Source organism: Notamacropus eugenii, chromosome 2, assembly GCF_028372415.1.
Source record: "Notamacropus eugenii isolate mMacEug1 chromosome 2, mMacEug1.pri_v2, whole genome shotgun sequence".
Taxonomy (NCBI): Eukaryota; Metazoa; Chordata; class Mammalia; order Diprotodontia; family Macropodidae; genus Notamacropus; species Notamacropus eugenii.
In genome coordinates this window covers 269,830,628-269,853,722 of record NC_092873.1, presented here as the reverse complement: position 1 = coordinate 269,853,722, position 23,095 = coordinate 269,830,628, and the positions used below count along the sequence as shown (strand labels likewise).

Genomic DNA, 23,095 nt, shown 5'->3' with positions numbered 1-23,095 from the left:
TGGCATTCTATCCATTGCACCATCTAGCTTTGCACCATCATTCACACCAATTTTAATTTGCTTTTATATACATGAAGTCACCTTTATTTTTTTTAAATTAATTTATTTAACTTTTAACATTCATTTTCACAAAATTTTGGGTTACAAATTTTCTCCCCATTTGTCCCCTCTCCCCACCCCAAAACACCAAGCATTCTAATTGCCCCTATCACCAATATGCCCTCTCTTCTATCATCCCTCCCTTCCCTTGTCCCCATCTTCTCTTCTGTCCTGTAAGGCCAGATAACTTTCTATACCCCTTTACCTGTATTTCTTATTTCCTAGGAGCAAGAACAGAACTCGACAGCTGTTCCTAAAACTTTGAGTTCCAACTTCTCTTCATCCCTCCCTCCCCATCCATTCCCTTTGGAAGGCAAGCAATTCAATATAGGCCATATCTGTGTAGTTTTGCAAATGACTTCCATAATAGTCGTGTTTTGTAAGACTAACTATATTTCCCTCCATCCTATCCTGTCCCCTATTGCTTCTATTCTCTCTTTTGATCCTGTCCCTCCCCAAGAGTGTTGACTTCAAATTGCTCCCTCCTCCCATCATCCCCCCCACCCTACTTATCCCTTTCTCCCCCACTTCCTGTATTGTAAGATAGGTTTTCATACCAAAATGAGTGTGCATTTTATTCCTTCCTTTAGTGGAATGTGATGAGAGTAAACTTCATGTTTTTCTCTCACCTCCCCTCTTTTTCCCTCCACTAAAGTCTTTTCGTTGCCTCTTTTATGAGAGATAATTTGCCCCATTCCATTTCTCCCTTTCTCCTCCCAATATATTTCTCTCTCACCACTTAATTTCATTTTTTTAAGATATGATCCCATCCTATTCAATTCACTCTGTGCTCTGTGTGTGTGTGTGTGTGTGTGTGTGCGTGTGTGTAATCCCATCCACTACCCAGATACTGAAAAGTTTCAAGAGTTACAAATATTGTCTTTCCATGCAGGAATGTAAACAGTTCAACTTTAGTAAGTCCCTTATGACTTCTCTTAGCTGTTTACCTTTTCATGCTTCTCTTCATTCTTGTGTTTGAAAGTCAAATTTTCTTTTCAGCTCTGGTCTTTTCATCAAGAATGCTTGAAAGTCCTCTATTTCATTGAAAGACCATTTTTTCCCCTGAAGTACTATACTCAGTTTTGCTGGGTAGGTGATTCTTGGTTTTAGTCCTAGTTCCTTTGACTTCTGGAATATCCTATTCCATGCCCTTTGATCCCTTAATGTAGAAGCTGCTAGATCTTGTGTTATCCTGATTGTATTTCCATAATACTTGAATTGTTTCTTTCTAGCTGCTTGCAATATTTTCTCCTTGAGCAGGGAACTCTGGAATTTGGCCACAATGTTCCTAGGAGTTTCTCTTTTTGGATCTCTTTCAGGAGGTGATCAGTGGATTCCTTGAATACTTATTTTGCCCTCTGGTTCTAGAATCTCAGGGCAGTTTTCCTTGATAATTTCATGAAAGATGATGTCTAGGCTCTTTTTTTGATCATGGCTTTCAGGTAGTCCCATAATTTTTAAATTGTCTCTCCTGGATCTATTTTCCAGGTCATTTGTTTTTCCAATGAGATATTTCACATTATCTTTCATTTTTTCATTCTTTTGGTTTTGTTTTGTGATTTCTTGGTTTCTCATAAAGGCATTAGCCTCCATCTGTTCCATTCTAATTTTGAAAGAACTATTTTCTTCAGTGAGCTTTTGAACCTCCTTTTCCATTTGATTAATTCTGCTTTTGAAAGCATTCTTCTCCTCATTGGCTTTTTGAACCTCTTTTGCCAATTAAGTTAGCCTATTTTTCAAGGTGTTATTTTCTTCAGCATTTTTTTGGGGTCTCCTTTAGCAAGGTGTTGATCTGCTTTTCATGCTTTTCTTTCATCTCTCTCATTTCTCTTCCCAGTTTTTCCTCCACTTCTCTTGCTTGACTTTCAAAATCCTTTTTGAGCTCTTCCATGGCCTGAGCCCATGGTATATTTATTTTGGATGTGTGGGATACAGAAGCCTTGACTTCTGTGTCTTTCCCTGATGGTAAGCATTGTTCTTCCTCATCAGAAATGAAGGGAGGAATTATCTGTTCACCAAGAGAGTAACCTTCTATAGTCTTATTTTTTTTCCCTTTTCTGGGCATTTTCCCAGCCAGTGACTTGACTTCTGAGTTTTCTTTCCACACCCACCATGCCTCCAGATCTGCCCAGCCAGCAATTGGGGTCTGAGATTCAAATGCTGCTTCCCAGCCTCAGGGCTTTCTGCAGGGGCAAGGCTGCTATTCAGTGTGAGATTAAGTTCAGGTGCTCAGGTGGGGGCAGGGCCACCACACAGGGCTCAGTTCCCTCAGGGGGTTTATGCTGAGACCTTCAACAATGGATCTGAGCTCCTGCCTACTCTGGGAGCCCCTGTCCATTGCTGCCCCCGCTGCTGCCTCCCGAGGGGGAATGAGTTATGGGGACACCCACCCTCTCGACCAGCCAAAGAGACCCTCACCAACCCTTGTCACCTGTGGGTGGAGGGACCTGCGAGGCTGCTGGAGATTCTGTCCCTGAAGCCTGCTGGGATCTGCTCCTCTCGGTGTCACACGGCCGAGGCAGGGCTGGGCTCTGCTCTGGGTCCAGTGGGTGACGGACCTTTCGAGCCAGGTTTTCAGGGCTCTCTGGAACAGAAATCTCCTCCACTCCATTGTTCTGTGGCTTCTGCTGCTCCAGAATTTGTTGGGAGTTCTTCTTTACAGATATTTTATGGGCTGTGGGTTTGGAGCTAGCATATGTGTGTCTTTCTACTACACCATCTTGGCTCCTCCCCCCCTCATGAAGTCACCTTTAAAACAAAATTTTCAGACTTCTTTTTGCTAAATCTAATAATTCTAAAGATATCAGATATCCCTCAAACAAGTTACCATTTTTAGTTGCTGATACTTGCCTGTTTTCTCATCTATATGATCTATCCTGTTAATCAGAAATCAAGAACAATTTGCTCATGTTTTATTAGATAGGCACACAGGTTCAGATTATGACTTGAAAAGATTATTTTCTTTTGGGGAAAGGGCAAAGGAACTCAGCACATAAGATCAGGAAACTGGGATATACAGAAAAGGAGAACAGAGTTGCAGGTAGGCATGGTAAATAATAGATGGATGATGGTGATAAAAAAGAGGATAGTATCCTTTTTTCCAATTACCCAGATTTTACAACCTCAGTTATCTTTGACTCCCTACTCTCCTTCATCTCATATACCTATTCACTTGTCAAATTTTACCTCCATAACCTATCTCTGATCCATTCCCTTCTCTCTGCTCACACAAGCCACTCCCCTCATTCAGGCCCTCATCAGGTCTTGCTTGGATTATTGAATAGCTTTCTAACTGGGTCCTCTGCTTCAAAGTCTCTTTCCTCTCAAATCTATAGTCCAGAAAACTGAAAAAGACATAGTCCTAAAGCACAGGCTGAACATTTAATTCACCTCAATAAGCTCCAATAGGACCTTAACACCTCTAGGATTTGACACGGTGGATAGTTGTTGCACTTGGAGTCAGGAATACCTGGACTCAAATGTGCCTTCAGATACTATGTGAACCTGGGTCAGGTTTCTTCATCTGTAAAATGGGGACAATTTTATCTACCTCCCAGGGCTGTGAGATGGTAACCTAAGATGTTTGTAAAATGCAATATAAATAACATTTACTGTTCTGAAGCAGGTAGGTGGCACAGTGGATAGAGACCTGGGCCAGGAATTAGGAACACCTAAGTTTAAATCTGCCCTCAGATACTTATAGCTTTGTGAATCTGGACAAGTCACTTGAGCAGTCTACCTCAGTTTCCTCATCTGTAAAATGGGTATAATAACAGCCCCTACAACTTACAGACTTGCTATAAAGATCAAAAGAGAATATTTATAAAGTGCTTAGCACAGAAGACGTTTTAGAAATATTTATTCTCTTCTCCCTTCTCCTTCTGTTTGCCATTTAGAGCCCCAACCTGCCTCTACCTTACTCTTTTTGGTACTATCAATCCACCAGCAGCTCTGTTCCTCACAAACACACACAATGCAGGCTCTTAGAGCCTCTTCCATGATGCACTTCCTGATCTTGCTCGGCACAGAGTAGTAACTTCAGAAATGCATGCTGAGTAATTTACTGTTTTCTTTCTATATCCTTCCAACTATTGCTCTCTCTACTCTAAACTAGTTAATTCTAATGAAAACTGCTTTGAAGTTGATCAAATTCTGGTATATAAATGGAGTCTGATACTAATGTGAAATCTGTCTTCATCTTAACAGATTCGTCAAACTATTAATCATAATGTAGTCACATTTGGTAAAAGTCAAGCTTAAGTGACTTACCATCAGTATATATTGGGACTTTATATATTAAAAAAAAACAAATTCTGCACCAATTGTATCAGATTCTTTTAGTTTTGATTATATGCATAAAAAATTCAAATACTTCTGTGTTGGGCTAGGGGGAGGGTTAGGCTTTGTTTCAGATCTCTGATTTCATTGGTGTGTGGAAACTCCTTCCAAATATAAAGATCTGTACCTTTATCTTTGATTAGAGAATTCCCTGGGGCATGGAGAAGCTAAGTTGTGTCAATGAGAGGATTTGAACTCAAGTCTTCCTTACTGCAAAGCCCATCCTTTGTCCATTAAGACATAATACTGCTAGGCTCTGAAAATTTTTATGTCATTATAGAGTACTATATTAGATCCAGAAAAAATAGGACTCAGGAAAAAAAAATGTAGTTTAAAAGAATAGGAAAAGGGTCAGAAAACAAATCATCAAATCCAAGGAGAGTACAGAATCAGAAAAAAGAGGTGATTTTTATTCTGGCTGTTATATCACCATAATTGTATATACCTAGCCTATACCCAAACACCTCTGGGTAACATTTTTAGAAAGTGATCCTACAAGGAGCCAGCCTCAAGGGCTACTGTTTCTCTTTTTGTCTGATTATGTTTTGGAATTATCATTTCAAACATGTGAAGTATACACTATTCATCAACAGGCATCAAACACCTTATACACTTACATATATTGAACAATTTTTGTTTAATATAACAATTTTCTAAAAAATTATTAAAACAAAACTTACATTCTTGATCAGAAAAATAGTTGTCAATACAACAATGACTTTCTGTGAACAGCTAAGTATTCATTCAATATTTTCTAGAAGATGGACATACCGCCATTCTTTGTTTTTCTCCACCACTGAGTACATCCATCCAGTCCTGAACACTGTCCCAGCCTCCTTCCCGTTCCAAGATGTGACCCAATTGGACATTATCTAAGTGTTCCTTCAGCACCTTTGAATAAAATTATTATAGATTAAATTTGTTATCCAAAGGCCTACTTCATCTTTCACCTTTTAGAGAACAGAATAGAAGCACTCTTCTATTGCCAAAGATATTCGTAAGTTGGGTTTTTTTTTTTAAAGTACTTTCAATTTATCTAATACTTACTTATCACAACAAAAATATGTTAAGCAGCTTACGGAAGAATATAATACTACTATGTAGAGTTAAATGACGAATAAAGGTAATAAGAAAACAAGGGGCAATAACATTTTTAGATAACCAACTTCAGAGTTAAGGTGGAAATATTAAGGCATGAAATAGTCACTTTTTTAGATAAGAAGCTTTTTGAAAGACAGAAATGACAAACTGGAATGAACTACTTGATGCCAAAAATGAAAAGAATAAAGCAGAAACTTTCATGTACTCAAATTTTTGCCTTACTGAGTACTCTAACTTCAGGGATACTCAAGTTTCACCAAATGAGACAAAGAATCCACAGCATAATGTTTTAAGTAGGACTAGGATATAAACACACTCTTACCTGATCAGATATCCCCTTCTTTTTCTGGTCCTCTTTCCCATCTGGATAAATCACCTGGTCTCGAAGTGTTCCAAGTGTCATATAAGGCCTCTGATTTATGACAAAAAAAATGAGACAGAAATGAGACAGTTATTTTCAAAAAATCTTCAAACAATAGATTACGAAATAACTCTAACAGGATCTTACCTGGGGAACATAAAACAACTTTCCTCTTTCAGGTTTAGTGAGACGTCCACCAAAGAGAGGCCACAGCTAAAAAAGGAAGGAGAAAAAAGATTTCAAACTTTTTTAGTAGTTTGGCAATACAAGGTAAAATGATACATTTTGAACTTAAATTGAACTTACTTCACCAAGAACACGAAAAAGTGAACTTTTTCCACATCCATTTGGACCACAAATCAAAACATTTGCTCCAGATCGAACCTAAAATACAAATTAGGGGGATGTCAATACATGCCACATTGCCATCATTCAATAATGTTTACTGTTGAATTTTAAGCAACTACTGAGTGAAGAGGATAAGTTTATCCCACTCATATTCAATTATGATGGCTAATTACAGATTTTCTTTCACCTTAACCTCACATACTTTTCCCTTTCTTTACCTCCTGTTCTCCTCTTTACAAAGAAGAGGGTATTGAAGAGTATGTGCTCAATGCTAGTGATCTCCCTTAATAACAACAGATACCACCCATATACGAACTTTAAGGTTTACAAAGAATTTTACATACATTCTTTCATCCGCTCCTCAAAACAACCTTGTGAAATCTGATTCCACTACATCGCTTCTCTCCTCTTTTCTCTGTCCAATTCTAGATAATAGATTCTAGTCCAGGCTCCCATCATCCTTCTCCTCAGCAAACTTTAGGATTCTCTAGCTTGCTGTGGGTCCCATGCTGAAGGCTTCCATGAGCTATGCTCCTGTGGCTAGACTTCTCTATTTAGATCCCTTCCCAAGTGCCTGAACTTTTAGCTGTCTCTTTGAGCAGCCCTTAGCAAGCAAGAAAAGTACTCTACTTTCTCCTTGGATTTCCTGAGGAAAAATACGACTCACAATCAGGGTCAGATAACAATCTTCAATATTTCCCCAACTGAAACAACAAAATTAGAACTGGAAGAGGGTTTATAGGACATCTACTGCATTTTAGAGATTAGGAAAGTAAAGTAGCTCAGAGAAAGAAAGTGGCTTATTATCTAAGGCCATCTAGATACTCTACATGGAAGTAGAGTTGGAACTTGAGCCCAGGTTCTCTGACTTCAAAAAGAACGTTCTTTTACATAAACAATGTACACCTTTGGTACAAGATTTCAAACTATATTTAATGTTTCTACAAAATCTATGTAATAATGATACAGACTGTCTCCATAACTAAACATATAAATGCTCACATAAATAATGCAAAAAATAACCCTTAAAATAGCCTGTCCTACTAGCCTATTATAATCCTGCAAATAAACACAATAAATTTAGAAACAACAAAGAATTTGTATTCTTCCCATTTAGCTGATAGAAAACAAAATCCACTATTAAAATGAAGTTGGCATGGGATATCATGACTTCTGTGATAAATTATTTATAGTGCAGCTGTGCCACCATCTCAATCTTTAGAGTAGGCTTGCACAACATTTGGCCTATAGGCCAAAGAATTTTGGGCAACCCATGAAAAATGTAGAGGATATAAAAGAAAGTAAAGATGTAATCAGTGCTTTATCCCTGCCCTACTTAACCCCACCTTCCACTAGTCACTACTGTGCCCATCATGTAACTTGGCGGGTAGGTTGCCACTGTGCATTCTCTCATTTGTCACGTGACCTGTGGCAACCAACCACTGTCAGTCTATCTCTAGTCTGAGAGGAGCAACTCCATGATAAGAATTTTAAACAATGAGTAGAATTGCTATTAACTGAAATTTCCCTTTTTAAAAATATGGTTTATTTCCAAATAGCTTAATCATTAAACCTTTATTTGGAAAATGAGCTGCTAAAAACCAATCTGTGGCCCAAAGAAGTTTATTCTATTTTAATTTTGGCCCCTACCTACTTCCAAGTTGTACAGGTCTGCTTTAGAGTTATAACAAAGAAAGATATTTAAAATAAAAAGTTTAGAACTAGTTGCCTGATAGAAACTTAATAAAATAGTATCTTAAAACTATGATATTTCAATAAACTCAAAGACTTGCCCAGGACCTCATCAGGCATCAGAGATGGAACCAAATAAAAAATTTTCATATTAATTTTCTAGTTCATATTTTTAAAGTGGTTTTGTTTTATATATAATAATATAAAAACTTACTTCAAAGTTAAGATCACGAATTAAGATGTCTCCATTTGGTGTTGCTAAAGGAACATGATCAAATCTACAAAGAAAATTCACACACAAAGGAAAACTTTGTATTAAACGCATTAATGCACATAAGAAAGGAGGCCATTATAAAGTTAATGATGCAAGAGTGCTGATTAAAGCTCTGTAATGTTTAATATTTTGTACATACTTGATAACATTATCTAAATTGATGATTTCTCCTCCACCAGGAATCAAGGGAATGAGGTGAGCTCCTTCAGCACCTTAAATGACAAGAAGGTATCAAAGGTTAATGATGGATCTTTGAGACCATGAAATTATATAAATGAATTAATTTTTATTTACCTTTCTCTTGTTGAGACACCATTGTGCGCTCATATTTGCCATTATTCAAGTCCTTCAGTACTTGCATTAATTCTGTAATCCGAGCTGTGAAACTTTTTTAAAAATTAAAGAAACATCATATTTTGGGATTTGTATAGTTCCATAAAACTTTGTACAATTTCACAAAAATAATTTGTTTACGAATTGGAGCAAAAAAACCCCAAAACCCTAATGAGTATTAAATCAGTACACTTATATGAAAAGCCATGATTCTGGAGACAGAGTACCTGAGGTTTTGCTACCTACGTGACCTTTGGCAACTGAACCTCAATTTACTCATCTCTAAAATGGTGTGTGAGGTTTCTTTAAGCTCTATATGATCCTATGATTCACTTCATTCTCTCACCATGTTCTCCCCACATGCCTTGCCACCAGAATCAGAAATTAGGCTCCTAGGACCTTAACTTTTCTCTACCCCAGGAACTACTGCCTGGGGCCCCACTGTCCTAAATAATGGTTGCTTCAGTCCTTCCTCATCTCCACCTCTTGGAGGTCAATCTTAGTGTTAATATGTTAATCATTAGTGTATTCTTTGTCAAACTACTCCCAATTTCGTATATGTGTGTGTCCTGCCACATAATCAATGCTACATGGTTGACTAATACAAATAGTACTGCCTTTGGAGACAGCAAATGATAGAGAAAAAGATTTATTCCTAAGGGAGGAGGAGAATCAGGCAATACAGTTGTAAAGGAATCCAAGGGAGCAGAAGGTATCAAAGAAAGGAAAAGTTACCAAACTAACAGATTTAGAGTTGAAAGGGACCCCGAAGGCCATCTAATTCAACTGTAAATCCAATATTAAAGATGAGGAAAGTGAAGCCCAGGGAGAAGTGAAATGCCTAAGGTGACACACAGAGGTAGAAAGTGATAAAGGGCCAGGATTCAACTCTAGGTCTCCTGATTCTAAATTCTGTCTCCTTTCCACTGAACTACACAGTCTGTGGTCTACTGAGTTAAACAGAATTTAGTAGAACATCAGATCTGGTTATTAAGACATTGGTGACCTCTGTGAGAGAACATTTAGTACAGTATGAGAGATGACAACTAGAGCACAAGAGGTTGAGAAATGAGTGCATGAGAGGAGGGTTAACAGAGTGAAATATTCTAAAGATAAGTTTTATAAATATAGTCATAACAAAATAAAACAATAATTATTAAGTGATTATATAGAAGAGTAGTAGCTCTTCATTTCTCACCCCACTGCCATTCTCTGGCCTTCTCCATGAATTCCCAGAAACCTATTCTTTCAGCACCCTCTGCCTCCCTAGAACCTCCATCTACAGAGGGTGCCCATTCTGGCCATTCCTTCACTTCTGACTGGCTGCGCTCCTCCAGACATCTTTATCACACTGGACCCCTTAACTCCTGGCCCCTTTCAGCTTAATTCCTTTAAAATGAAAGCGCCTAGAGGGCAGGGTTTGTGTCTCTGCTTGTACTTGTATTCCCACTACCCAGTAGTACCTGAAGAAAGTATGTGCTTAATGAATGCTGGCTGGCTGCCTGACCACTGGGCTGGGTGCTGTCAGAAACCCAAAATTTAAACAAGACATAACTCCTGCCCTTGAGAAAAGGAGGAAAAGTGGGTGTGGGAGAGAAGTAGTTAGTGTTAAGTGTTTCACACATATTATCTCATTTGAAGCTTCAAGACCACAAGTAAACTAGCAGGTTAAACAAATTTAGTAGGATTTGGTTTTAGTCAGATTTGGTTATTAGGTGACCTCTGTGAGAACATTTAGTATAGTATTAGAGGTAACAACTAGAGCATAAGAGGTTGACAAATGAGTGCATGAGAGGAGATTGGGGAAGTAAATGTACCCTACTCTTTTCAAGAAGTTTGTATATTTGTATTCATAATTTATGCTTTCGAGTTTTCAAAGTTCTTTCACATAGTATCACATTTGGTACAATAGTTTTCTTAGGTAGGCAGAGCAGAGATTTTCATTTGTATTTTACTTATGAGGACTCATAGCTGAAAGGACAACTGACCATGCTAAGGTAACCTGACTACAAAATGGCAGAGCTGAAATTAGAACACTCCCTCTTTCCCCAAAACACAGTTGAGCCTTTTCTTGTCTCCCTCATTAAACTGTGAGCTCCTTGAAGGCAGGAGATGTTTAAACTTTCCTTGTATCCCCAGCACTCAGCACTGGCCCTGATACGGAATAGGTACCTAATAAATATTTGCTGACTGAAAGACTTATGGTTGTTTTCCTTGCAATCGAAGAGAAAAACTGTTACAACCTAGCAACATTCACCACCTATAGTGTTACAATAGTGAAACAACAGTTACAATAGAGAAAATGGCCTAGCAAGAGAAATCAGTAGAGGAAAATCTGCCCCAGGACAATGAATGTTTAAGTATTTCATTGTGCACATGGAAGATCTGCCTTTTTCTGCTTCTGGGCCATTCTTGAGGCTGCACTGCAAGCTTGAGGCACTGCAAGCAGTGCCTATTCCTCCCCTTCTTCACCTACAGAGATCCCAAGTATCCTCACAGGCTGAAGACCAAACCTCATTTCCACCTTGTAGCCTACACCTTGATTCTCCTGAGCTAGAAGTCATCTCTTTCCCCTTATAATTTCCCTGTCAATTTATTCTAATGATTTGTACAGCACTTATCACACTCTCTCTTATCTAGTTAATTCTATAAATGTGTTATACACTCCATTAGAGACATATGATATCTTATAAAGAGCTTTAGAAGCCCCCGTGTACCAGCAATCAACAAATATCTGCTGAATAAGTTAACTAGGTATCATCAATAACAATATATAAGTAAAAAAGACTTTTGCTGTTGTCCATTACCAAGCCCTTACCCAGCTAATCTGGTCATTTCACGACCGGCCAAGACTATTCTGCCCAGAGCTTGAGACATTCTCAGAAGCATTCTTCCACTTTGGTAGTAATCCTTAAGCAGAAACAAAAGTTTATTTTCACCTTCATTGTCTAATTAGACAGGATATTATGTTGGCTTACTTCACAAACTGTTTACCTCCAAAAGTTCTGAATGAGTGCTCTTAAGATGTCGAGGATGTGCTAAGTCCAGGAAAGGACGACTAACAACCAGGTAACCAACCACAGTGGCAAGATCTGTAACATAACATTTATACTTAAAGTGTTCAAAAATAAATACTTCATGTCTTTTTTTTAAAATCTCATCCTATCAGAAAAAATTTACTTACAAATACTTACATTTGGCAATAATGCTATCAACAAATCCCATGGAGAATCGAAATAAGATGAAATTATGTAAGTGTTCCACCTGGCCAAATATAAAAGTAAAACATACATTTATTAATAATTCCCATGTCTTAAAAATGACATGAAATTAAAAAACCATGAACAGGTATGAAGGAAGACATGAATGAAAAGAGATGAATGAAACCAATTCAACTATAAGGTAGGAAACTGGAAACTGGAGGAAAAACTTTTTATCAATTATCTCTGACAAAGATCTGATATCCAAGATACATAAAGAACTAACAAATATTTAAGACTGAAAGTCATTTCCCAAAGGATTAATCAAGGAAAATAATCAAACAATCCTCAAAAGATGAATTAGAAGAACTATTAAGGATATGAAAGAGTGTTCCAAATCACTAATAATAAGAAATGCAAATCAAAACAACAAGAATGCTCACTTCACACTCAGGAAATTAGCAAAGATGACAAAAGATGGGAATAATCAATGTTGTTAGGAAAGACTATAGTCTATAAGATATACTAATATTCTGTTGGTAGAACTTATGAATTGATTTAACCATTCACCAATTCAATGCCTGAAGTTATTGATTACTATATGTCTATGTCAGTGTCTGTGTGAGTACCTGTATTTTGGACAGATACAGTGATTGGAAAAATGAGCTAAGCCAAGTATTAAACCAAAGCGTGGACTGAAATGCCCAGGGGATTAAAAACACAATGCTTTCAATTATTCTAAACTACTTCCCTGAAACAAAAGCCCAAAGTTTTCACAATATTCTTTCTATGATGCTGTGTGGTTTTGAGTCAAGGAATGCCACAATCTTTTAAGTACTGAAGTTGAAGGTCACCAAAAGAATGAAGGAGAAATACAGAATGGACTAGACTAGGCTGTAAATATATCAATGAAGGACTCTGTGAGAAAAATGGCATAAAATATATCATAAAAATGTAGACATGCAAAAGGGACACCAGTCATGTGTAGAGAATAAGTGATAACTGATGAAGAGGCTGTCTGCTCCACTTGTATTCAGACAATGTCAACATACCTAGAGGAAGACCCCTAACATTTCGGGTGGATTTCCAATTCCTAACCACTGGATAATTTCTGAGAGGATATAGACAAGAATTTTATAGGATGAGACGGTATGAATGGACTCCAATTTACATTGCTGAAAGGATTAGTCACACTGATTGATTGCAGATTACTGAACTATCAATGTATGTCATAACATACATTAATTCCAAAGTAATAAAATTCTTCTTTAATAAGTCAATCATAGTTTCTTTTTTTCTTACCAGTTTACGGAAGACTGAATGAATTGTTTGTTTTTCTTTTTTATTCCCATTATAAAAGGCAATTTCTTCACTATTAAAGAAAAAAAGGAACATTAATATAATAATAATAATGTAATATAATAACATAATTCTCAATCTGAGACAATATATAATAATATAATATAATAATAATATAATAATTCTCAATCTGAGACAAAGCACAGTATGGGTGAGTTCAAATGTATCTCTTGTGCCTAAAAAGAGTCTACATAGTATGTGACTATCATACTACTGACAGCTTAATTCATTATCAACCTTTGAGAAAAATATCTTTGCCCTTTTTATTTGTTCGTAAAAATAACCCATCTACCCACAATCTGTACAACATTATGGCAAGTCTTAATTCCTGGTTTATGAAAGCAGGTTTCTGTTCATTGTGGCTAGCCTAACTTTATTTCAAAATAGTCACAAATGAAATATCACCACTAAAATGCACCACAATCTGTTTTTCCCCCTTCTATTATTTCAGGGACAATAATAACATACTTTGAATTATTAAAGCAGATTCTTTACTTTTCAAAGAAGAGTGATAACAGTAGCAATAAATTTATATCCAAGTCTAATTAAGATTAGAAAATTGTACTACTTAAATATTGAATTAAGTTTCTAAGAGAAATATCCCTAGTTTCTGTACTAGGACATTCAGTTCGGGCACCATATAAATAACACCAAGAAAAATATTTCCCTCAAATTTAGCCCATATACATTGTTTTCTATATTAAAAAAGTTCTGTTAAATCACTGCTATTAGGAGAGCTTTTTCTTACCAAAATTAATTTTGTCCATGTCAGAACAAAAGACAAATTTTAAGAAGTAGTCCTTTAAAAAGTATGTTTCTCTCCTTTCTAATTCCCCTGGCATGCAAGGCAACCTATGTCCCCAATGCAGCTCCAACCCTAGATAAGTAAACATGTCTATATGATACTCATTCCCTATGCTGAAAAAGTATTTATTCTTCAAAATGTGACAAACTTAGTATAACTAAAACCAATCACTTTGCAAATCACCTACCTGGCCAACCTCTTTTTGTTTTACAAAAAAAATTATTTTTAATAAATATTTCCTAAATTGAATTAATCTTTCATTTCCAAAGAAGCTTTTTAAAATCATGAAGAACAGAAGGAAAGAATGTCATGAGATTTAGAATCTCTAAGATTCATAAAATTTGTCAAAACTTGTAGCAGATTGACATGCTCATGTAGTTTTCTCATGCCTCATTCAGAGTCAAAATAAATTGGGAGGGGAGAAGAGGGTAAATTATGAAAAATTTTGATTTATCTCACAAATGATATTTTATTCTGAAAATAAAAATAAATCATCAGACGAAAGAAAAATCATGAAACTTTTTCCTTGAAGTGTTATGATTTTATTGTAATTTGTTATCTGTATATCCTTAACGCCGTATTACTATCATGCTATCAGTAAACTTAATATATAATTTTAAGAATATAAAGAACACCAAAAATAAGATAACTGAAATTGAACACTTCAAAATTACGATGACCAAGCTTGGCTCCAAAGAAAAGATATGAGAAAACAATTCACCAATTTTCTTGGCAAAAGACTTTGCCACTATGCCTTAACTGCCTCCTCACCTTGGAAGATCCCTCCCACCCCATTGGCTGGTTCTTCCCTGAAGCTCCATCCTGAGGAAGGTCCAAGGGCAGCCACTCTCCATTTCTCTCCTAGACTCTGTCACTATGCGCCCATCTGGGCACCTCTTCTTCCCATTCTCCAGACCCTTTTCAGCTCCCTTTTATGTGCTGTCTTCCTCTACAATAATTTAAGTGCACTGAAGGCTATTTGTATTTATGTTTATATTTCTATCCCCAGTGTTTACAGCATAGTTCCTGGCACACAGTAAGCAATTAATATATGCTTGTTAATTTGATAAGACTTAAGAAATGAAAATCAACTGTACATAAGCTATGGAAGTCACTATCAGGGGTGCTACACATTAAATAGTACTAGAATATTTGGAAGATTCTCTAAAATCTCAGTAACAGGCTAAATAAATTTTTTTTATTCTTAATAAGCAGTTTACCAGTCATATTTGGTCTTGTTCTTTTCCAACTACATTTGTAAATACGCATTTATAGCATATCTTTAATCAAATTCTATTTACCTGTTTGTGATGAGGCGAGAATTGACATATCTATACTCTCCTTCATATTTTTGTTCAGTCATTGTCATCTTACCAATGGGTCTCCTGAGACGGGTCAGGAAAAAGCCTGAGACAACCAAATAGGCCATCATACTAGCTGGTCCCTGTAGTTACCGAGGAAAAATGTAAACATAAAAGAAATCGTGATATTTTCACTAAAAGAAAACTACTGCTCAAATATGAAATTACCACCTACAATGACTTTAAATAAAACTAGTTATTGTGATTGACAGAAAAAATAATAACAAAAAATGGCTAATTTTTGCTTAAAACTAAATCCTGAGTTATTCATGCTTATGCTAAAAGCTTAATATATAATCCATATACAAAAAAATTAAGTATTTTTCAAATTTATATTTTTTACCTTAAAATCATATAAACATTAAGTTTTTATGTATGCATGGTTTCCAGTAACAATTTTTAAGTTGCCCATTGATTAGGGAATGGTTACACAAATTGTGCTATTTGAACATAATAAAATATTACTGCACTGCAAGAAACAATGACTATGAGGAAAATAGAAAGTAAGAAAAATGGATACGAAATAAGCAGAACCAGAAAAACAACATATAACACAATGACTAACAACAACAAACAATGTTTGTAAATGAAAACAATAACAAACTAATCAAAACAGAAAACTGTGAAATTATAATAAACAATGACTCCATAGAAATTATTTCCCTCTCACTTCTTTGTACAGTGGGGGATCACAGATGTGGAAGAATACATATAATTTCAGATTTTTTGAGTATAATGGTTATTTTTGCTGAACTTTTTTTCTTCCTTTTTCCATTTTTTATTCTAAGGGCTCGTTACTGTGGGAAATGTAGGTGATGTAAAAATTTTAAATATCAATAAGAATTTTAAATGGCTACTAAAAATTTTTTACAATGAAGAGAAACTAAATATGATCTCTAAGGAAAGTAAGGAGTTAGAAATAAAAGCAAAACCTAAATGAAATTCAAGGTTTCATTCCCAGTATTTCCTTGGATGACAAGCATACAAACATGACATTATAAAGTCTATTGTAACCCAATACCACTATATAGAGAGCTAACTAAAGCTCAGCTTTAATGCTGAATTCTTCAATGTTCAAAAGTTGATTCTATCAAACAGTATAAAGAACAATGAGGCCAGGATATACAAAGTAAGTTGCACTCCTGGGTAAATGGCAAGCTAAATGTTTATAATGTTTTGAAAGACTCTGAAAACCATCTAGAAATATTCAACATGTAGTATTAAAAATTCAGCATTTGAAATCCTCATAAGCAATAGAATCATCCCAAAAAACTGTATTCAGAAATTACTCTGAAAAGACAACTGCTGTTGTACATATGTGTTCCTGGTTCTTACTAACTTATAAAATTTAACCTTGTATTTGACTCATGGTTTTATGGCATTAAAAGTTAAGTCAGAGAATTTCTTTAACTACAGGGCCACTTAGTTATATTATTAGGATTTTACCCCTACCACATTATAAATCCCTGAGTGCAATCTACATACTCAGAAATGCACACTCATTTATTCAGACCACTAAAGAATCTATACTAAAATACAATAAGTAATATATTAGGTTACAACTCAAACTTACCTGAGCTCCAATTGCACTTGTTAACTTGAAGATATACAAAACTATATCTAAAAATGGCTGTAAAATAAAAATATCATTAGAACCCATATTATCTGGATGGGTAGCTGAATAATTAAGAAAATATTTAGCTTTATTTAGCATTCAATGTGAAACTCTAAACATGTATAACAATCTAATATGTATAAAACTACAATAAGAGAAGGAATTACTGTGGTATAATGTATAGTACTTGTCCTTAAATTACAATGTAATAAGAGAAGATAAAACAAGCTGTATTAAAGACTGAACAAAGGGTTAACATCCACTAACAGAGGGGAAAAAGTATATTTATTAAGATATTTTTATTGCGAGGAACAACAATTTGGTAGTTTAATAAGACCCAAATGTAGCATGACAGAAATAGATTTAGTCTAGGAATCCGTAGTCATGAATTCCAGGCCTGATTCTTGCCACTTTGAAGCAAGTTATTTGCCTCAATTTTACTGGAAAAAATCCTAGGACATATTACTAAGGTCTAGGTTTTAGTATTAAAATGACAGTTAGCTAGTATCCATAAAAGTGATACCAAAGAGCCAGTGTGGCTTAAGCAAAAACAGGTTATGCCAGAAGGGATTCATCTCTTTTTTTGGACAGTTACTAGATTGACAGATCAAGGAACTATAGATAGTTTTCCTACATTTTAGTGCAGTACTGGTAGTATCTGATGAAGTCTCTCGTAAGGACAAGTTGAAGAGATGTGAGCTAGACAAAAGACTAGTTAGGTGGATTCAGAAGCAGCTGAATGACTAGATGATGGACATATGGTCAACGTGAAAGGCAGTCTTTCATAGAGTGTCCCAGTGACTTATGTTTGACTCTAAGCTGTACAGGCATAGGTGGTATACTTATTAAATTAGCAGTTCATGAAAAATTGGTAAGGATACCAAATATATATTATTGGGTGGGATTCAAACTCTTAAAACAGGGCACTGGGCTGAATCTAAAATGATAGGATAATGTAGAATCTTACACTTGGGTTCAAAAAATCAACTTCACAAGTACAAGATTTGGGGATTTTTTTGGACTACAAGCTCAATACAAGTCAAAAGTGAAATGTCAAGCAAAAAAATTAATGGAAAATCTGAAATACATTAAGAGAGGCACAATGCCCAGAAAGAGAGAAGGAAGAGTCCTGCTACATTCAACTTTGGTGAGACAAATTAGAAAGGAGTGTAAATAAGCTATATGGTATACAGAAATTAGCAGCTGAGATGGTGAAATGTCTCAAAACCATGTGATATGCCTTTGAAAACTACAATGAAAAACCTGTAGATTTTTAATTTGAGAAGAAATTATATATGGACATGATTAGCCAACTTTAAGTATCTGAAGGGAGGTAGCAGAAGAGAAATTACTTATTCTGTTTTTTCCTAATTACCATCCCCCAAAAAAGTACATGTGCTAAAAGTTACTACCAGCAATAATACAAATGGTGACAAACACTTAAAGAATACGCAAGAACGTAAAAACTGGCAATAATACATATTACATATATACATGAACTGTACCAGAATATATGTGGTCAGAGGAGGTAAGGGTGAATTAATAGAATGTTTCTAATACTAAAGTTTGAAGTTGGTCAAAGAAGATTTTAGGGGAGATAAATCCTGAGCAGAGTTTGGCAAAGAGATATATTCCTTACAAGGAGAATATAGTTTAAAGATAGATTTGGAGAGAAAAGCAGAGCATAGATAATGACAGACCAGTTTTTAAATTAGTCAGAGAGGTGACAGACTAGGACTTGATGGAAGATAAGTGAGGACAGGTCACTTAGATGGGATTAAGTAGCGGAGGGTTTTGAAGCCCATCTTATTTGATGTAAAATTAGCTATTATTGTATAATTAAGAGAATTGCATGGTTATTACTTATCACCTGATAGTTAAACAATGTTTTAACAAATGTAATTTTTACCGTTGAATGGAAGATAGATAATTAGACTAATGAGAAAGTGGATCCAATTAAAAAAACTACTGCATTAATGTAACTATGAGGCAATCAAGCCCTAAACTTGAGTTGTAGCTACAGGAATGAAACCAAGAAAGCTGGCAAACAGAAGTGAATATAACTAATACATAATCTTTTAGATAGCATATAATTCCAAGAATTTAAATTTCAACTTTTAACAGTTTTGAAAACTGCTTCCAAAAATTTAAGTTATGAATTAAACTGTAAGGTAAAACTCTGTAAAGATGAAAAAAAAACCTTAGGTATTTGTACCAAAAAAACCTTCCTTGAAAATGGTGCTTTTAAAAATCAAAATAAAAGCTTTAAATACTAGTTCAAATTTTAACTTAAAACTCCTTATACAGTGATTTCATCTTACTACAAATGTCACATTAAAATATTTAAATACAAATTTGCTGCTGTAGACCATTAAATTGTCTAAGTAGTACATAGCTCAACAACAGAAATTACAAAGTTTAAAATTTGTTTCAGAAACTTACCTTACTAAGGTTTGAGTAGAGATCAACTACACTGTTACAAAACTTTTCCACATCCTGTGTTAGCAGCTGGTCAGGATTAGCTATTCTGTTATCCAGATTTCCCATTTTGTAATACGTGAAAGCTCTAAAACAACAGGAAGACAAAGACTTAACAAAAATGAAAAAGCAAAAACACTTTATTTTCCCAAAGTCAAATATAACCAAAGAAAAACAATATTCTGGATGATTATCTCATCCAATCCATTCATTTTATAGATAAGGAAAACTGAGGCCACAAAAGGTGAACTAACTTGACCAAGATCACACAGCTGGATAGTAGCAGGTTGGATTTAGCACTGGAGTCTCTTGTCTCGGTGCAATACTAATGCAATGTAGTATTCTACATAATGCTGCTTCTGAGAACATTTTTGGGGGGAAAAAAACCCAAAAACCAAAAAAAAAGTCTCAATTGATATGAAAGACATAACTGTTTAATTGCATAGTAGCTTAAAATAAAGAAAAAGAGGTTATCACTTACTGGAGATATTCCTCATAGAGGTATTTAGTGAGCCTTACTCGGAAGCACAGTTTAAGTTCATTTAACCCAAACTTCAAAAAGTTATTTACCAGAGAGATCTAAAACAAAAATACATGTCATTAGTTTTGTTTCATTTCTGATTATTAAACATAACTAGATTCCTATTCTTTACTCTGTCTCCAAATCTTAAACTTTTATAACTGGACAGCAGACTGAGACACAATTCAAATCAATATAAATCTGTTTTCAAACCTTTAAAATTTAAAATGTATAAAAATATGTGTTTTGTTTTGTTGGTCTAGATCTAAGATTTTATTAGTTTAGGGGATTTCCAGTAAGTAAATTCCCTCCACTAATGCAGACAGGTAAACTATTCAGTAATTTAAATATTTTGAAAGTTGTCTGGAGTTCTTAAATGTTAAATGACTTGCTTATAGTCACATAAGCATTACGTATCAAGAAGTAAAACATGAATCTAGGTCTTTCTCACTCTGATGTCAGTCTGCTATCCATTATGCCATGCTGCCTTGCACAAATTTGTGTTACATGTCATTAAATCCAAAATATAAAGCACACTAATCGAGTTGTGAAAATGTTAGATTTTGTTTAGAACTTTATTATATACTGCCAATTATCAAATATCACAGATATCTAGTCCCCTCTTTCCAGTTAGAATTTTGTCTCCTATTGCCCTCTTTTACTAGTAAAATAAATACACAAATCTGTCAACTGTTCACTGAGGATTCTCTGAGATAATTTCCTATATCATGACTTGAAGGGTTTGTGATCTTATCAGTGTAGGTAGCTCTCTATACATTTCCACCTAGAGTCCCTTATCCATGTTCTTCTATAAAATCTTCCTAGATACCAACATAATGTGCTAGAAGTTTTCCCTTGGTTCATTTAGAATCTTTAAGAAACCAATAAAGTATCTGGACTGTTAGTCTATGAATTTATTTCCATTTCACATTAATATGGCATCACTCTAAGAAATCATAAAATTTTAGAGTTAAAAGGGACTGAAAAATTCAACCCAACCTCCTAATTATGTAACTTCCAACCTGGGTCTCCTAACTCTCAGGCCAGTGTCCTATTAAATCTAATTCAACAAAAATACTTATTAAGGCTTTATTATGTGCAGGACTTATTTATGGGTAAGGGAATAAACAACACTATTCTCTACACTTTAAAATATATCATACTGTGTTTCCTACATAATTACAAACTTAGTACTTTTTCCGGTAAAAATTAATACTTATAACATTGCTCACTTGTTCTGCTTTTAATGAAACATCATTCTTTCTATTAATTCTGGTGAAGTATTTTTGTTTTTTTTAAAAATAGAAGGGCATGTGGGAGTGGGTTAGGGATAAATGATCGATATGGTCTTTGGCACTGTGGAACAAAAAAGTTTAAGAATCATTTAAATTATTGAAATAAAGCTGTTCAGCAAAAGTTAAAAAAAGAATCATTGTTCCAAAAGATTCCACCTTCATGATGGTAAATGTAGTAACATCACTCAACGTATAGAATATAAGTGGAATCTCCCTCTAATAGCTACCATAAATATCATTTTGTTTAATATAACAAGGCTGAACTCCTACTAATACCGTTTTGTGGACAAGAATATTAAATCAATTACACAAAAGCTTTCTAACACAGATATGTCCAGTTATTTAACAAAGATCCTGTTGCTAATTCAACAATTATGTCGTGTGTACACGTACACACACACACACACACAGTATTCAATGAAATTTTATGGGATTTCCCCCAAAAAACATCTTACTGATCTGACCACTTCTCAGTCCTTTGCTGGATCTTCATCTACATCACCCTCACTATGTGAATGTTAACAAAGCACTGTCTTGGGCCTTCTATATTCCCTCCATACTCTTTCATTTGTTCATCCCTTCACCTTCTGCGGGTTCTAGTATTATTCCTATGCAGATGGTTCCAGATCTTTATATTTGGCTCTAGACTCTGTCCTAAGCTCCAAGCCTGCATTACCAATTACTTAATGTACACTTTAAAAAAATGGTCCAAAGGCACCTGAAACTCAGTGTGTCCAAAACAGAACTCATCATCTAAACGCCCCTGAAACATGCCCCTTTCTGAATTTCCCTAGTGCAATTCAAGGGCACCACCACCATTCTAGTCAACCCCAAGTGTGTAATTGTATCTGTTCATCTCACTTACTCAACACATTCAATCAGTTACCTGATATTGTCTTTTCTAGTGCCACAATCTCTAGTTCAGTTTCTCATCTTTCCCCTACACTACTGAAATAGACCCACACTCCAAAAACCTTCAAAAGTGATTTTCCTAAAGTGCTGGCCTGACCATGTGACTCTCTGCTCTCTCTCCTAACTTAATAAATTGCAGTGGCTCACTTTTACTTATAGGACCAAATATAAACTGTTTGGCATTAAAGCTCTTCACAAATTGGCACAAACTACTTAATATAAAAATCTTCATACACATTCTACAACGTAGCCTTACTGGTCTACTTGCAGTTCACTGGTCTACTTGCAGTTCTCCGTACACTTTTGCATTAATATTCCTATTCCTGGAATGCTCTCCCACTTCACCTTGGCTTAGAATACCTGAGTTCCTTAAACATTCAGCTCAAATGTCAGTGTCTGGAAGAGTCTTTTCAAGGATTCTCCAGCAGCTCACTCCTTCCCCCCTAAAGTTACTTTATAACTACTCTGTATCTCATCACACACATAACCATGTTATCTCCCCATTAGAATTTAAGCTCCATTATATCCTAAACTCTCAAAACAATTACCTCCCAGTGCTTAGTAAATATTTGCTGAATAACTAAGTTAGGGAAGGCACAGAGGGGTTCACACATGCCCCGCAACATTTAAGATTTCAGTTCTAAAGTACATGAAAGGTACTATAGTAAAATGGAAAGAATTAACTGAAACCAAAATGTGGAAAGCCTTGAATATCCAGCTAAATGCTTAGTCCTTATTTTATGGGCAAATGGGGGTAATTGGAGATATTTCTGAGAATTTTAGTTTTGTAAATCTGGAAGTCAGGAAAACTGTGGCAGCTATGTGTAGAATCAATTTAAAGACATAAGGGGTGGGGAAAGAGGAGGTAAGGAAAAAAGGCATTCTCATGCATGCAAGCCACTGAGGAAAACCTAACTGTGGCAGAAGGTTGAATACCAAGTTTGAGGAGTATCAAGTCAGTCAGTATGACTGGAGAGTTGAAGCCATAAAACCAGACAAGATTA

General features: G+C 35.4%; 1 protein-coding gene across 3 annotated transcripts in view; it reads right to left on the bottom strand.

Moving 5' to 3' along the window:
• The window catches only part of ABCD3 (ATP binding cassette subfamily D member 3), an 89,944-nt gene that overhangs the window by 8,934 nt on the left and 57,915 nt on the right, over positions 1–23,095 (bottom strand). For all 3 annotated transcript variants that reach the window (XM_072644061.1, XM_072644064.1, XM_072644063.1), the window contains 15 exons: positions 19,846–19,943; positions 19,329–19,452; positions 16,845–16,901; positions 15,212–15,354; positions 13,049–13,118; positions 11,741–11,810; positions 11,541–11,638; positions 11,365–11,456; positions 8,508–8,599; positions 8,353–8,425; positions 8,154–8,217; positions 6,206–6,283; positions 6,047–6,112; positions 5,861–5,950; positions 5,209–5,328 (listed from right to left, as the gene is read on the bottom strand). In XM_072644061.1, coding sequence (XP_072500162.1) covers positions 5,209–5,328; positions 5,861–5,950; positions 6,047–6,112; positions 6,206–6,283; positions 8,154–8,217; positions 8,353–8,425; positions 8,508–8,599; positions 11,365–11,456; positions 11,541–11,638; positions 11,741–11,810; positions 13,049–13,118; positions 15,212–15,354; positions 16,845–16,901; positions 19,329–19,452; positions 19,846–19,943 — 1,335 coding nt within the window. The remainder of the gene's footprint in view (positions 1–5,208; positions 5,329–5,860; positions 5,951–6,046; positions 6,113–6,205; positions 6,284–8,153; positions 8,218–8,352; positions 8,426–8,507; positions 8,600–11,364; positions 11,457–11,540; positions 11,639–11,740; positions 11,811–13,048; positions 13,119–15,211; positions 15,355–16,844; positions 16,902–19,328; positions 19,453–19,845; positions 19,944–23,095) is intronic.